We start from the raw sequence: 15,733 nt of genomic DNA on the forward strand, positions 1-15,733 counted from the left end.
GAAATGTAAAAAATAAAACATATGTGAGCAGCAGGATCCAGTAGAACCATTTGGTAATAGTCATCTAGTATCTATACCAGGGCATGAGACAACAACATATGCAAGTTAAAACCATGCTGGGCTGCCTTGTGTGGATACATCTCAGCTCCTACTACATCCAATAATAAAATCCCCACTGGAACCCTGTTCACAGCAATTCAGCAGATGTACAAAAACCCATATGCCAGCAACTGGTTCCAGTAGAACCATTTGAAACTGTTTCTACTGGATCTAGATTGCTGGCATATTGGGTTTTGTTTTGCAAATAGGTAACATGTACAAAAGCCATGAACTAAATAGGAACCCACCCCTTTTTATGCTCCATCACAAATTAATTGTATTAATTCAGATGGGTCAATCCTAATTTTTTTCATTGAAATCGAAGCCCCATTCTGCCCGAGCCCTAAACTCGTTCCCCATAACAAAGACTTTGCTGAGCCCTACATGATATAAATAGGCGCTCGTTTCACGTGCCTTCAAAATGCATTTTCTAAAAGACATTTCATTTTACCACGGTGCACTGCTTTTTTTTTTTTTATTAAACACGGATAATTAATGAAACGCTCTTTCGCAACACAAAAAAAAAGTAATGGCCACTTATTTTTCCATGTAATCGTACTTAGCAAACAGATGAACAAGATTATAAACCAACTGGTCATCTGTTAAAGTGCATTTTCCAATTAGCATTACAAATGTGCCACCTGACTCGCTAGACGCTGCCTGCCCTTCTCCTCCCTGCCTCCCGGTACAGCTGTAGCCCTCCTCTGTTCCCCTCTGTATCCTACCCTATGTTGTTGTCTCTGAAAAGCTCTGCGTTATGCATCTTTACTGTTGTATACCTCTGTAAAAACGCTCCTTTATGTATCTGTATTGGTGTATACCCAGTGCTTTAAGTGGGCTAAGAAACTGAGGAGGGGGAGCCCTTATTTGGGAGCATGGCTTGCATGATGGGCGTGGTCTAAGGCTTGAAGGGCGTGGCCTAAAGAAGAGCATGTACAAATGCACAGGGGTGGTCTGGCCTACATAACTAAGTGCATATCTCAACACAGTGTGCTTGGCACAACCAAAGAGTGTGATCCTGGGCAAATCATTTAATTGCACTCTGTTTTATCTGCAGCACTTAAAGTCCTGGTGTAGTCGCTAGTGACAGAGTGCGATATAGTGCTACAGTATACAGCAGTGTAGCCCTACAGTGTTGCCTCCTCCCTTTGAGATTATTTTCTGTAGTCCCTGCCTCTGAATGCCTACAAGAATGCAAAATAAGGAATCATAAAATCCAGTGGTGGCTCGTCATTTCATACCTGAAATGGGACAGGTTGAGTTTTTTGTAGCGGTTAAGACCCTCTGCAAAAGAGTGTGTTATACATCCCCCAAAAGGTTCTTATCATTGTTTGATGTAGAATTGTTGTTATGCAGTTGAAGAAAACGAACAGTCTAAGAATGAAATGTGTTTTTGTTTACTTGTGGAACAAGCATATAGCCTAGAAAAGGGCGAGTCAGTGTAGAACGTTTATGAAACAGGCTTTCTGCGGAGTGGTGGAGATTTTGGATTTGAGAAGCTAATGCCCCAGCATGCAGTTAATGACTCAAACTTGAACACCCTTTTGTCTCCACTCCCTGCTGTGCCCGTTACAGTGCACGGCTGAGAGTAAGAATTCCGTCCTCAAAGAAAGGTGCTGGCTCACTGATCCCTCATTTTGGGTATAAGAAAGTACAGCTGCCCACACAAACACACTAGCTGTTGCCAATAGCAAATCACCCACACTTGATAAATGCAAGGCCACATTCTATGCACAAACGTGGTCCATCTTTGTAACGGACATTAAAGAACTAGCCAAAAACAAATCATTAACAAAAACACTAGGCTTACCTACATCTTGCATTGTGCTTAGTTCTGTCAGTCACATTGTCTATTGTTATTGTCCTAATTGTTTTGTGTGCAGAGAGCAGGCAAAAGTTCACATGTTGCTATTGTGCAGTGAACACAGCCTGTAACTCTAGCACTATCACAGCTAGTCCCCACAGTTGTCCCGCTGATGGGAACGAGAGCTCTGCGCTCAGCAGTAATGTCTGCTGGCAGAAACTGCTTTGCGATGGCAAGGAAGGCCTGAGGGAGCAGGCGATGGCCTGTTTAGGTATCAGGATAACCTGATTTTAGGCGAGTCACTTAGGGATTTTTGTGAATTGTATGCAGCCTCTGGTCACATTTATATAACACTGTCCCCAACAGGGTTTTTATAATGTGTAAACATAGCTTTGCCATTTGTGTTTCCGATTTAGAAGTTATAAAAATCGGGGACCACCACAAACAGTTTTTGAAATGAAGAACTGGTGTTTGAGATCATTTGGTAAGTGCCACGCCCACGCCATGCCAGTGCTATGCTCCATCTTGTCCCTGCACGCGTCTGCAAACAATGCACTGCTTATATCATTCGTTTAACATTGGCCGAGACGGAGCCCAAAAAAAAGTGAAACTGTTATATAAATATAACAGTTTTAAGTTTTTTTGAGGACCAAATTGTTAGTTGGTCCACATCGTTGTGTGGGCGGGCCGCCTTTGCGGCTGAGACACGAGACGTCCAGGACATGACGTTAAGGGAAGGGGAGGGGCAGGGGGAACGTTAAGGCAGTTGCTGACTGTATGCTAATAAAGATGGTCGTGCTATGACCCCGGCTCCCGCGTATCATTGATAGACTGGCCTATGTGCCTGCGAGTCCTCACGTAGGGACCGAACAATGGCAACGAGCGGTCATGTGACCCACCAGTGCTGTGTCGAGGTCTGAAGCCGAGCAGTTTAGCGCATCGCCGTGCCTCGGACACATTCCGCAGCTGGCAAGCCATGCACCGCCTCAGGCTCACGAGGCACCGAGGAGCGATACATAACAGCATGCAGCTGTTGGGAGGGGCCCAGGTGGCTCACTCCCGCTCCCCAGCGTCGAGACAAGCGCCCGCTTCCCAGCGCGGCTCTGCACACCAGGAAGGTACAGACAGCTGAGACAGCTGCAGGCCATGACGGCGAGCCCGCATTCAGAGAGAGTCGAAGGCATCACACGGGTAAGCACCGCCCACGCCCTGCGCTCATCGCGTGCTCCACCCAACATAAGGAGCCTGCCATCCATAAGTCACGCGCTGCAAAGGAGCCTGCCACTCGTAAGACACACGCTGCTCTCCCCACGTGCAGCCCAACAAGAGGAGAACCGGCACGGGCAGAGCCGAAGCCCCAGCTCTTCAAAGGCAGGAACGAGGAAATATAAATAATTCAACGCATAACGCGCTCCCTCAGAAAGCGGGAAACACTCCGAAGCACGCCTCAAGAGGCAACACCCACCCACCACCCGATAAGAGTCCCAGGACAACAGCCATAATGTCGGACTCAGCAAGCACCACAGCCTCTTCCTCAGGAGGAGCTGATGCCACACAAGGCAACAACCATCCCACACAAAATGATGTGGGCGCGTCACAAGTCATGCACATGCCAAATCCCTTTGAGATACGGGACACCTCAAATCTAGGGCCCCGCTGGACCATATGGCTCCGGGATTTCAAATTCGACGCCGGTGGCATAGGTTTAAACGGACGATGCAAGACTGAAAATACACTATTCATGGCAGTGGGACCGGCAGTGAGAGACATTGCAGGTGAATTGCTAAATGTAGACACCGTCACCTATGGAGAACTTCATGCCAAATTGTCAGACTACTTCGCACCGCACATGAATGTTGACTATGAGCGCCACATATTCCACACAACCAGACAAGAAAAGGGAGAGTCCATAGACAATTTCGTAATGCGCCTTCGCATTAAATTGAAACACTGGGAATTCCACAAATACTCCAATGAAGAAGCGCTCAGATCTAAAGTGATCGCAGGATGCCTATCGCAACCATTCTGCAAACAACTCCTACAAAAACAGAGATCTCTAGGAGAAATCCTGGCACTGGCCCGCATGGAAGCCGCAGTTGACTCACAACTGGACAACCTAGGTAAAGTGTCCTTACAACAACACGTCGAAAACGCTGAAACAGTCAACAAACTTTACTCGAACCCTACTCAAGGAGGAAAATGCCCTGAGGCCATATGCTATAAATGCGGATACGAATACCCCCACGCCGGGGAATGCCCGGCCATAGGACAGCAATGCGCCGCATGTGGAGGCATGGATCACTACAGGGGCATGTGCAAGAATGCACCGGTGCACACACCAGGCAAACCCCGTACTCAGGACAGGCGCAGATACATCCACCAGAGCTCACCCAGGCCCAGAGGGCAGAGCGACCGAAAACCTACGAGAAGAGAAAACAGCGATCGGAAAAGCCGCTACACCCGAGAGGACAGACGCTCATCCGAGGACACAAGACACTCACACAGAAGGCGTTTCGTAAGATACATCGAGACGCGGTCCCCCTCCAGCAGTGACACCCCATCGTCAGAAGAAGATCAAAGAAAGAAGGGTTATGTGTGGGCCATAAACGACAATACTGCAGCCACTCAACACAGCACGTTACTGACGCTACATGTAAACGACACCCCGCTAAAATTCCTAATAGACACTGGAGCGACGGTTAATATCATCAGCAAACAAGCGTATGAATCACTTGCACCGCCTCCAAAAATAAAGAAAGCCGAAGTGGACATTTACCCCTATGGCCCCACGACACCGTTGCCGTGCAAAGGCACGATCATGGCTTGGTGCACTCATAAGGAACACATAGCAAGAATCCCTCTGCACATCCTAAAAACCGAAGCTAACAGCGGGTGCATTCTAAGCTTCAGGACAGCAGTAGACATGGGGCTTGTCCACATCCTGCACTAGCTGATGGCCCATAAATATTTCGCCAAACCAGAAGCGATTGAACAAATTTTCACGAAATTATTCACCGGCCTGGGGAAACTAAAGAACAGGAAGGTACACCTTCATCCACTCATCAAACCCGTGGCCCAACACTACAGAGGAATTCCGTTCAATATTCAAAGGCAGGTGGAAGAGGAACTCGACAAACTAATCAAAATGAATGTAACTGAACCCGTATCGGGACCCACACCCTGGGTGTCGCCCATCGTCCCTGTCCCCAAGAAATCACCGGATGGATCCATACGCCTGTGCATCGACATGCGCAGAGCTAACATCGCCATTGAGAGAAAGAGGCACCAGGCACCCAGGATCACAGACATGATCTATCTCCTCCACAGAGCAAGAATATTTTCAAACCTAGATTTGACGAAAGGCTACCACCAAATTGAAATTGTGCCTGAATCTCGATATAGCACCACGTTTGTAACCCACCTCAGCCTTTTTCAATACAAAAGACTCTGTTTCGGCATCTCCTCGGCCGCCGATATTTTTCAAGAGGAGATTCATAGAGTGAATCGACATGTACCAAACTGCTTGACCTATTCAGACGATGTCCTTGTATGCAGCAAAACACAAGAGGAACACGACATGGCACTGCATAGTGTGTGTCAGGCATTGGAGGAAGCAGGACTAACGCTAAACAAAGCAAAATGTGAGTTTTCGAAGGGATCACTAAGATTCTTCGGCCACATTTTCTCAGATAAAGGTTCGAGGCCAGATCAGGAAAAAGTTAAGGGACTCAATTCAGCCACACTCCCCGTTAACACGACAGACCTGTGCTCATTTCTGGGCTTGGCCAGTTACTGCTCCAGATACCTGAAGGACTACGCCACCGTGAGCAACCCACTACGCCTGCTCACGTGCAAAGACACACCATTCATATGGTCAAAGGAGTGCCAAGAGGCATTTGAAGCGATCCGAGGTGCCATATCGCAGGCGGAAGGCATGGCATACTTCGATGCCAGCCGGGACACCAAAATCATCGCGGACGCCAGCCCCTTAGGACTCGGTGCCATACTCACCCAAATAGACCCAGCAGAGCCACGCAACAACCACATAGTGGCATATGCCAGCAGAAGCCTGACAGCCACGGAACAGGCGTACTCGCAAGCGGAAAAAGAAAGTCTGGCGGTAGTATGGGCCTGCAAGTATTTCTGTTTTTGTTCGACAAGGAATTCACGATAGTCGCCGATCACCAGGCACTGCGCACCATCTATGGTAATCCCAAAGCCAGAATGCCGCCAAGAATAGCCAGATGGGGCCTGCGGTTACAAGACTATAAATTCACAGTGAAACACCGACCGGGGAAAGAGGAAAATCCCACGGACTACCTTTCACGGCACCCCACGGCCTCAACCGCGACTCAACCATCCTTCGCAGACGCATACATAAACTACGTCATACACCATCTACAACCACTGCCAGTCGGATGGGCAGAACTGTCGGTCCATTCGGAACTAGACCCAGCACTCCGAATTGCAAGACGCTGCCTACAGACAAATAAGAAGACTCTCATGAGACAGCAAGCAAGAGCAGAAATGGACATGACACGGGAAGATGTCAGGTGGCTCGACCAAGGTCGCGAGGAATTGACGGTGGTAGAGGACAATATACTACTAAAAAGCTGCAAAGTGGTTGTCGCAAGAACTCTCCGGGAAAGGACAGTACACCTAGCTCACGAAGGACACTGAGGGGCGGCTGCCACGAAGCGCCTTCTCCGACAAAAGGTGTGGTTCCCGCAGCTTGACCGCCTGGTAGAAACTATCGTGGGAGGCTGCCACATATGTGCACAGGTAGCCACATCCCCACACCCAAACCCGTTACAGACGTCACCACTACCGAACCAAGTGTGGGAGGAGCGGGCAGTAGACTTATTTGGACCACTGAGCGATGGCACACAGGTGGTTGTGCTCATGGATGAACACTCACGATACCCGGACGCAAAGATCGTGGAAAGCAGTGCAACATCAAGCGTCATCCTAGCACTTGACCGAATGCCGTCAGCATACGGAATTCCCAAGGTCATAAACTGTTTCAACATCAACGAATAACTCCTTGCTGGCCACAGGCAAATGGCATGGTCGAAAGATTCATGCTAGCGTCAAGAGGACCTTGCAAATTGCCCACGTTCAAAACAAACCATTTGAGCAGGCTCTCAACAAACTACTCAGGGAATACAGGCACACACCTCAAAGCACGACTGGGATATGCCCTGCGGACCTGCTATTCCGGAGGCCGATCACCATGAGGTTACCAGAGGATCCGAGACCAAAAGAACCAACGATCCTGGAACAAGAAGCAAGAGTCAACCACGAGGCGAGCAAGGCAAAAATGAAGGAAATCACTGACAGGAAGAGACGCGCCTGTGAGAACCCAATGCAACCAGGTGACGAAGTATGGCTCAGACAAACCAAGAATCGAAAGGAGGAAGCCACCTTCGCATCCACCCACCTCATCGTAACACACAAGAAAGGTACCATGGTCACGGCGCAGAGGAGTGACTGCTCATCGGTGACCCGAAACAGCTCGCATTTCAAACGTGTGATACCTCCCTACGGAGATCGCTGTGAAATGGACAGAGACCATGCAGAGGACAGAATCCATGAAGAACCCTACCACAGAGATGGGGAAGAGTCGGGAAGTGACACAAATACCGCGACGCCCAAGATGGAGAGAATGACCCCGGGCCAGTCGAGGCATCCCCAGAGGAGCCGCATGAAGCCACTTCGCCTCATACAAGAAGTGGGGTAAGAAGAAAGACAATAGTTTCGCATGTTAAAAAAGGGGGAGATGTTAGTTGGTCCACATTGTTGTGTGGGCGGGCCGCCGTTGCGGCTGAGACGCGAGACGTCCAGGACGTGACGTTAAGGGAAGGGGAGGGGCAGGGGGAACGTTAAGGCAGTTGCCGCCTGTATGTTAATAAAGATAGTTGTGCTATGACCCCAGCTCCCGTGTATCATTGATAGAGCGGCCTGTGCAGCCGTGAATCCTCACGTAGGGACCCAACACAAATTCTTACTCTCAGCCTTACGCTGTAACAGGCACACCAGGGAGTGGAGACAAAAGGGTGTTAATGTTGGGGAAGTTGTTTGTTTCCTGCGCTGTGGCTGACAGAAGTTCCAGCCAGCCACAGCGTCGCGCAAACTAGTTTTTGTATGACTCTGTGGCTGGCTGGCACTTCTGTCAGTCACAGCTGCCCGACTTCATCATGGTGGCGGGCTCTTCTCCCCTTGGGCTGTTGCCATGGCGGGATAATGACACGCTGTGGCATGGTGGGACAGGGACGGGGTTCCCCACTCAGCCCACTTTTTGGAGACTGTCAGCCCCAGTACTGTCTATACCTCTGTAAAGTGCCGAGTTGCTTCTCAAAGCTAGGTCCGCGCTCAATAAATACCACAAAATTGACAAAAAAGCACATGCTTTGCATAACACAAGATAAATAGGCACCTTATAAATGCACTGAAACTATTTTTCAACAATACGAACGTTCTATCACCATGTAAGGCTTGTTTGTATTAAACACGGACAGCTTATTGGGAGGCTAAACATATACCTCAAAATAGCTTTACTGCATTTTTTTTTTAAAGCATCAAGCTGGGGAATATCAGGCTGCTGTTTTTTTTAGGATGTTCCTGTTTTTGGAGAGATTGGCAATATTGACTGGCTATAGAATTATATAGAAAGGAAGATATCAACTATAGGTGAATGTTCTGCCAAGGGGGGCCTAGTAACCTCCGACTGGCAACGAGAGTGAAGTCGAGTCTCCTTCGATGGCGCTCATAACTCTGAAATGGTATACACCCGCAGTTGAAAGCTACCCATCTATAATTTAATGTTGTTCATTTTGTCCGGAATGGGAAACACAAGTTTGTTGGTGAGGGCACTGACTTACTGACAGGCCTTACCTGCTGGAAAATCAGGCCCCTACCGGCAAATGCTGGAAATCACTGGCACAGGCACGATACTACCGGTGCCAATGATTCCCGCACTCCGATCCATGGAGTCGTATGTGACTCCATGGAATGGAAACTTACTGCTGCTTGTAATATCCCCGCAATACCAGGATATCAGGTGGCAGAAACGGTAGTGGCAGTTTGCCCTTATCCCGCCGGGATTCGGTGGGATAATAGCAGACTCGTAATGAGCCCCAAACTCTAATGGACAAGCTCCTAGATGTACTGGTCCTATGTACCCGAGTAGGTGAGCTCATAGCGACCCACAACGCTAATTGCTTGACAGGTCAACGTTGATGCATTGCACTTGCCTGTGTTTTTGAGCTCATCGTCTTCCATTTAGTTTTCATTTTTGGGAGATCCAAGGTTACATTACCTCTTTCAATCTTCCGCTGGTGAACGTTGGTGAAAGCACTGCACGTATCCTCTTCCACTGGTCATCCCTGGCAACCGAGAGAGCAGAATCCACAGGGCCATTCAGGCCAAAATCCTGAAGGGAAACAGAAGAGAAATCACACTACACATTTTCATAAACGATGGGTAGAGTTAGCCATTTATTAAGGCCCTAACAAAATGCTGAATAGTTGGCATGGCCCAGAGGCTTCCTTTTACGCATTTACAGCAATACAAAATGTAAAGCTAACACTTTAAAACTACCAGTTCCAGAATCAATTTTTTCACCAATCAACACCCTTCCCCAGTATCTATCATATACTAAGCCTCCCTGCCCATAGGGCATCCTCCTTTCTTGCTGATCCCAGAGTAAAGTCTATAGTTTCATTTTATGATACATTTTAATATAAAATGATTTGCTTTGCCATGGATTTTATGAAGGACTTACAGAAGCATGGGCATAATTGCTTTGCCTGGGTTAAGACCGGGTATGTGCAAGCATGCTAAGTACGGCAACATTGCGAATGCTGGGGCAATGGGGATTCACTCCCACAGGATTGAGCCCTGTCTGCAAAGAATTGCTGGACTTGTAGGTGAGCAAGCCTGCGGGTTGGAGGCTCTACTTTCCCTTTCAGAGCCCAAGCTGGTTTTGCAGCTGGCACGCCCTTTCAATTTGCTCTATATGGCTTCCATAGGCATCAATTAGCAACTATGTCCCTTTCCTGGCACCTGTATCCTCCAACTACGACACAATAGCATAGGATTACGGAGCGCATACTAACTCAGTGACATCAAGGCAGGTGGATCAAGCATGTTCTCTGGCAGATACACTTTTTCAACTTTTTGGCTTGTGATAGATCCGGTGAGGGGAGAGGAATGTGGTAATTGTTATGTTCTACCGTGGAAGCTTGATTAACCGGCACCCTGAGGTACACAAAGTGGCTGGATAATAAAGAAGGCTGGTTAACCATATTGTATTGTATTGTATTTGGCTATTTATATGGCCTCAATGCGCTTCATGATGCTGATGCTGCTTTATGCGCTTTATGCTGGTTATCCCCGCCAGATAAAGCAAAAGAGGCGGATACCAAAGCTTCCTGGCTTTTTTGCTGTGCTATCCAGCTTCAAAACTATGTTGCCCAGCAATTTCTTAATCAGAACCATTTTCATTACTGGCAATCAAGCTCTCTGGTTAATAGAGTTTTCTGGTTAACGAGGTGCCGCATAGCTTAATGTTTACTATACATAGCTCCCTGATGCATCCCCCTTCTACCTACTGTAATGCTGGTCACTGGGGATAGTTCATATGGGAACAGAGATGCGGGGCCATACACAACACAAAATTACAGGAGTTCCATGTGAAGTCACAGACAACACGTGCTTCGCTCTTTAATCCATCGGATGTCACGTGGAACCCCTCAGTGAAATTTATTTCCATAAGTGATAGCTGCCCAACTATAGCTGTATTTATGTTATGTCACATTGTATATTGGATGCTCAATAACAACTTAGTCCTTAACAAAATCAACAGAGCTCATGATAGTGGGTGGGAGTTCTGCAGCTATAAAAAAAACTGGACCGCAACTATGGCCTGTTCAGACTAGGAACTGACATAATTGCCCCTGTTCCCAAACTCAAACTCTTGGGAGTTACCCTGGACCAATCATTAACAATGGAATCTCAAGTTTCGAGTATAACAGCCTCCTCGACATATTAAATTAAACTCCTACACGATCTCAAACCACTCATCACCCAAGAAAGCGCAGAGATCATAGCTAGAGCCATAATTGTTGCTAAGATCGATTATTGCGGTAGCTTACTAGTGGGTATCCGTAAACATGAACTGTACAGGCTCCAAATAATACAGAACAGAGGGGTTAGAGCAGTTATGGGCCTCTCTAGAAGAGACTATGTGACGAGTGCCAGGCGTTCTCTACACTGGCTTCCAGTTGAGGCGCGTGTAACTTTCAGGCTCCTTACCATAACCTTCAAGTGCAGGCTGGGTAACATGCCTGCCTACCTGCAGAAGTCTATCATCGATAAATCGATTGGTAGGGGCCTAAGGTGCAATGGTCAAAATCTGCTCATTCATCCCAAAGGCAGAACTGTAAAAGCCAAAAATGGGGCCCTCTTCTCTGCAGCTCCCATATTTTGGAACAACCTACCAAAAGAGTTAAGACTGCTTTGTACCTTACCGGCCTTTAAGAAAGCGCTAAAACCCCATCTTTTTACATACATACTGCACCTACCCAGTCCTTTCTTTGTTCAATTATGTGTTATATGTTTGTCTCTCTTATCAGTGCCTTTATGCCGAGGGTCCACAGAGCGCTCTTCAAATGTTGTAAAATAAAGTTGAGACAGGACTAGCTAGCCCAAAACAACGGATTGCAGCATAGCCCACAGCTGCAATTGCTAAGACTTGACAGCACTGTGTCCTTGTCTGAGAGTGCAGTTGCCGCAGAGCCCAGGGTTCCAGCAGAGGGGATAAATGGAAGAAGGACTGTACGGTTTAAAGTAAAATGAGAAGGATACCTGGTGAGAAAGGTTTGCAACTTCTTCAGAAAGCTCTGCTGGTCATGCAGTAGAAAGAGCAACCTCAGCTTCTAGGACAGACTCAAAGGATTTTGGCAAAACATAGGCTAGCGCAGTACAAAAGGGTTAATCTGAAGGCCAAGTCGAGTGTGCATGGGACCACAGTCCTAATTAGGGAGAATGGTCCCGGTTTCACCAAATGTGAATTCATTTTCCGAAAATGCTTTTAGGCCCAGATCAGACCCACAACCCAAGAAGCACATGAGGGCAGAATGCCTCATGCATTCCGCATGAGCGAAAAGGTAATACCAAAAAACGAATCAGAAACCAACGAAGCCGGAAAGATCGAGCACACATAACAAACTTAATCATATATTGGTGCAGATGATATAGAATGGGTAAATAGTATTACGAAATTTAGGATCCCCAAGCAACGGTGGTCATCTACCTAAAGAGGAAAGTTTTCAGTGCTCGGCGAAATTGTAAGAGAGAACTCATGGCCCTAAACTGTAGCGGCAACGAATTCCACAGCCTGGGCCCGAAGACAGCAAATCTTCTGTCACCTCGAGATGCATAAGTAGAATGAGGAATGATCAGGAGGTGGCTATTACTAGAGTGTAATTGTCTCGCAGTCTGATACGGTTGAAATTAGCTCCCTTAAATACAAAGGGGCAATGCAGTTTACACATTCAAAGACAATACAGGCTGTCTTGAATTTGATGCGGTCAGCAATTGAGAGCCAATGTAGCTCCGGTGATATGGAGACACACTATAGATTTATGTAGTTTAAAAATCAATCTAACAGCCGCATTCTGAGCTCTGTAGAGCCGATTAAGCTGTTTAGAAGGAATGCCTAGCAGTTGCCTATTACAGTAGTCAAGATGGGCGCTAGTAAGTGCCCCGACTACCGAAGCATGATTCTCTTTAGGGATGTAAGGAAGTGTTGGGGTTGGCGAAGGGTATAAATAAAAGGTAGGGGGAAGTGGTGAGCGGGGGGTGGAGGGTCTCCCCCTGCATTGTTTAAAAAAAACCTAAATAGTAACAAAGAAAACACATTTTCGGAATTCGACCAAATAACTCGGTCTTCTGGGCCTGCGTTTTTAAAATGTAAAACCGAGGATAATGTCAGTGTATGCCCATCCTTGATACCAAAGCAGCAATATTTATTTTGTCCAAGTATGGCAGAAAACCACAAACTATAATGACAGGGAATGGACTAATTGTTAAGAGGAAGTTTCAATTGTGGCAGCACCATTAATCAAATTCTATGATTTGGCGGAGAGGGCTTAGGAGTAGCAGCACTATTCATGACGTCCACCCTAACCATCAAGAACAATCGCCATTGTATCTGTGAATGTTTCCTGTTCAGATTATTTAATTCACACTGCCCTTAATGCGGTTTTCGGATTCAACTGAGTGTGCTCTACCGCTTACAATACGTTCCTGACATTCCGTTAATAGACAGGCTCCTTGGCCGCACGCCATCTTGTCTTACAAACCCTCTGAGGCAAGGAACAGCCAAATGGAGGATTAGAATACTCACAGGAGCCATGTTCTGGGACTGTCTGCCACACTGCCTAGGCATATGAGGGCTCTTGCATCAGCGCTTGCCGCTGTGTGTCACGAAATGTCGCCCTTTCCTACGGTGCTTAAGCTGCTGCTCAATAAAAAGAAGATTCAGGTACCTACCTGGAGGTGGATCACCTCACCTCCCTAGAAACACGCCACCGCCCATTCTCCACTTCTGATTGGGTAATAGAGCAATCTACATTGAGAGGTGGCCTTTTGGTTTGGGCTCCGTTTCGAATAGAATGTACTCGTATCAATATTGTATATTTAAAAAACGCATTTCACTTTAAAGGATATTGTGTACAGCTGGAGATCGTTGCGGGTGTCGAAACCTAACCCAACAATATCCAACGCTGAAAACTAGAATCTGGGTTTGTCAAAGAACTCAACAGGGAAATCTGGTCAGGTGTTATGAAATATATATGTAAATTGGCCTGCCCTCGTCAGACCACGTGAGTATGTTTTTTTATTTTATTTTAAATGGCTTGCATTTTCTTTGCCATACACTCGCTAACCTTGCTCCCACCTTACGGAAGAGAATGAGTGGAATGTTGGGCTAGGAGCTGTTCTTGTGTTGTCCTCCCATGTATTTTTCTATTTGTCGTAATAGAACATGAAGCCAGCTGGATAACTGGAGAGTGTTCAACGAGGGAGTGGCAAGTAGCAAGTAGGGGGTGCAACCAAGATCATGCACATACTAGGCAAGGGGGAGGACGAGACTCTGCTTCAGGCCCAAGAGCCTGGGAGCAGGGGAGTTCTTTAGCAAGGGCCAGTGAGGAAACACATCCTTTCAACCTGTCCCTACTATGGAAAAATCTAATCCAATTCAGTGGCTCTCATTACATCATTACCGGTATCCTGTCTGCAATTCCGCCAGAATACCGGTAAATGGTAATACCATTACCAGCACTCTGTCCGGCGGCATGACTGCTGGATTATTAGTGCCGTTGACAGTGGCAAATCCCCATTCCATGTAGTCATATTGGACTCCACAGGTGGATTTGCAGTATTACCGGCTTTTTTATGCTGGTAAGGTGCCTGAATTACCTCCAGCTCTTGGCTGGAGGTAATGCAGGCACCTCACTGGCAAACTTGTAGTTGGCCGGTGCAAAAACATTGGCGTAATTTGGGGGCCCCCTGCGAGCTATGCTGGTGGCGGACCCCCACCCCGAAGCTCCTCAACAAAGCACGGGAAGCGCAACACACCGGTCCGGCCGGGACCACCATTCGTGTGCAATGTCCATGATGATCATGCTGCTGCAGGGGCACATGCACACTGCGCTAGTTTAAAGATGTATTTTTTTAATCAAAACTTAAATCTTTCACCTAGCGTAAAAACAAGGGGGCAGGGACTGGCATCTGGCAACCCAAAATTATGGTATGCAGTAATAAAATCGCGGCAAAATGTCCCCTGTGCCAAAAATCACGGCAAAAATGATGTGGTTTGACCTGGTAAATGTGTACCCTGTTATACCATTTAAGGGGAGCGGTGGTTGCGGCGGTGTCCCTCGCATCCTTTACATGGATTGTGGTGGCAAAACCACAGCCTTTTTGCTGCAACGTTTTGTGTAAACAGCCATTTCTGCCACGATTTTAACACATGCAACCAAAATTACAAGCCACCAGTGGCGACTGGTGATTTTGTTTATTGGAGGGGTGTAAATATTTGTCACAAGTATGCAAGAGCGACCAAGTGTATTGCGGAAGCCCGAATCAATGGAAGCAGGTAAAGGGGGGCTCTCCCTCTGTGAAAAAAAACCTTTAGAATAATGTGTTAAAATGGTGCCTTATACAGAACACCTTTTGTGAAAAATTGGGTAAAAAGCCAGCCAGTTTGCAATTGTTTTTGTTGGGTAGCTCATGAACAAATACAATAGATGCAAGTCACCAACAGTGTACATGAACATTTCCCAATGCATTTTCATGCCTTTACCCACAATATATGCCAGTGCTCGAAAGTGGGTGGGAGCAATGCTCCTTTACTTTTCTTAAATAACATTTTTCCTTTCCTATATTTTTATTTTAAAAAGAAACCCATCCGGAATGGTTATGTTTTAAAATAAAAGTGTAGGAAGAAGTTGATGTTCCCTTAAACAGCAGGCGCATTCGTTTGGGGATTTGTATTGCGCATGGGAGGGGGCATGGCAATGTGGTTTGTGAGGGGAAGGTCAGCAATGAACATAGTTCCACTACTTCTTTTTGCCTACTTTGACCACTGATATATGCCAGTATGATAAATATGCTCATGCTCTCTGTGCATATGCACTTCCATGCTGGCTGCACCAATATATGCCATTACCACCTCCAAGGAACATACTCCTTTTGGCATTACCATTAAAAATGCCATACCACAATAAGAAAACATGTCCAAACTGGGTCCAATGTAGGCCAGTC

At 46.9% G+C, this 15,733-nt stretch overlaps 1 protein-coding gene across 1 annotated transcript in view; it reads right to left on the reverse strand.

Moving 5' to 3' along the window:
• The window catches only part of LOC138569530 (cytochrome P450 3A29-like), a 334,912-nt gene that overhangs the window by 140,432 nt on the left and 178,747 nt on the right, over positions 1 to 15,733 (reverse strand). Inside the window, exon 5 of the mRNA XM_069647585.1 lies at positions 9,222 to 9,335. Within this exon, the coding sequence (XP_069503686.1) occupies positions 9,222 to 9,335 (114 nt within the window). The remainder of the gene's footprint in view (positions 1 to 9,221; positions 9,336 to 15,733) is intronic.

This window comes from Ambystoma mexicanum, chromosome 2q (assembly GCF_040938575.1).
Source record: "Ambystoma mexicanum isolate Mex_15411 chromosome 2q, UKY_AmexF1_1, whole genome shotgun sequence".
NCBI classification, from domain to species: Eukaryota; Metazoa; Chordata; class Amphibia; order Caudata; family Ambystomatidae; genus Ambystoma; species Ambystoma mexicanum.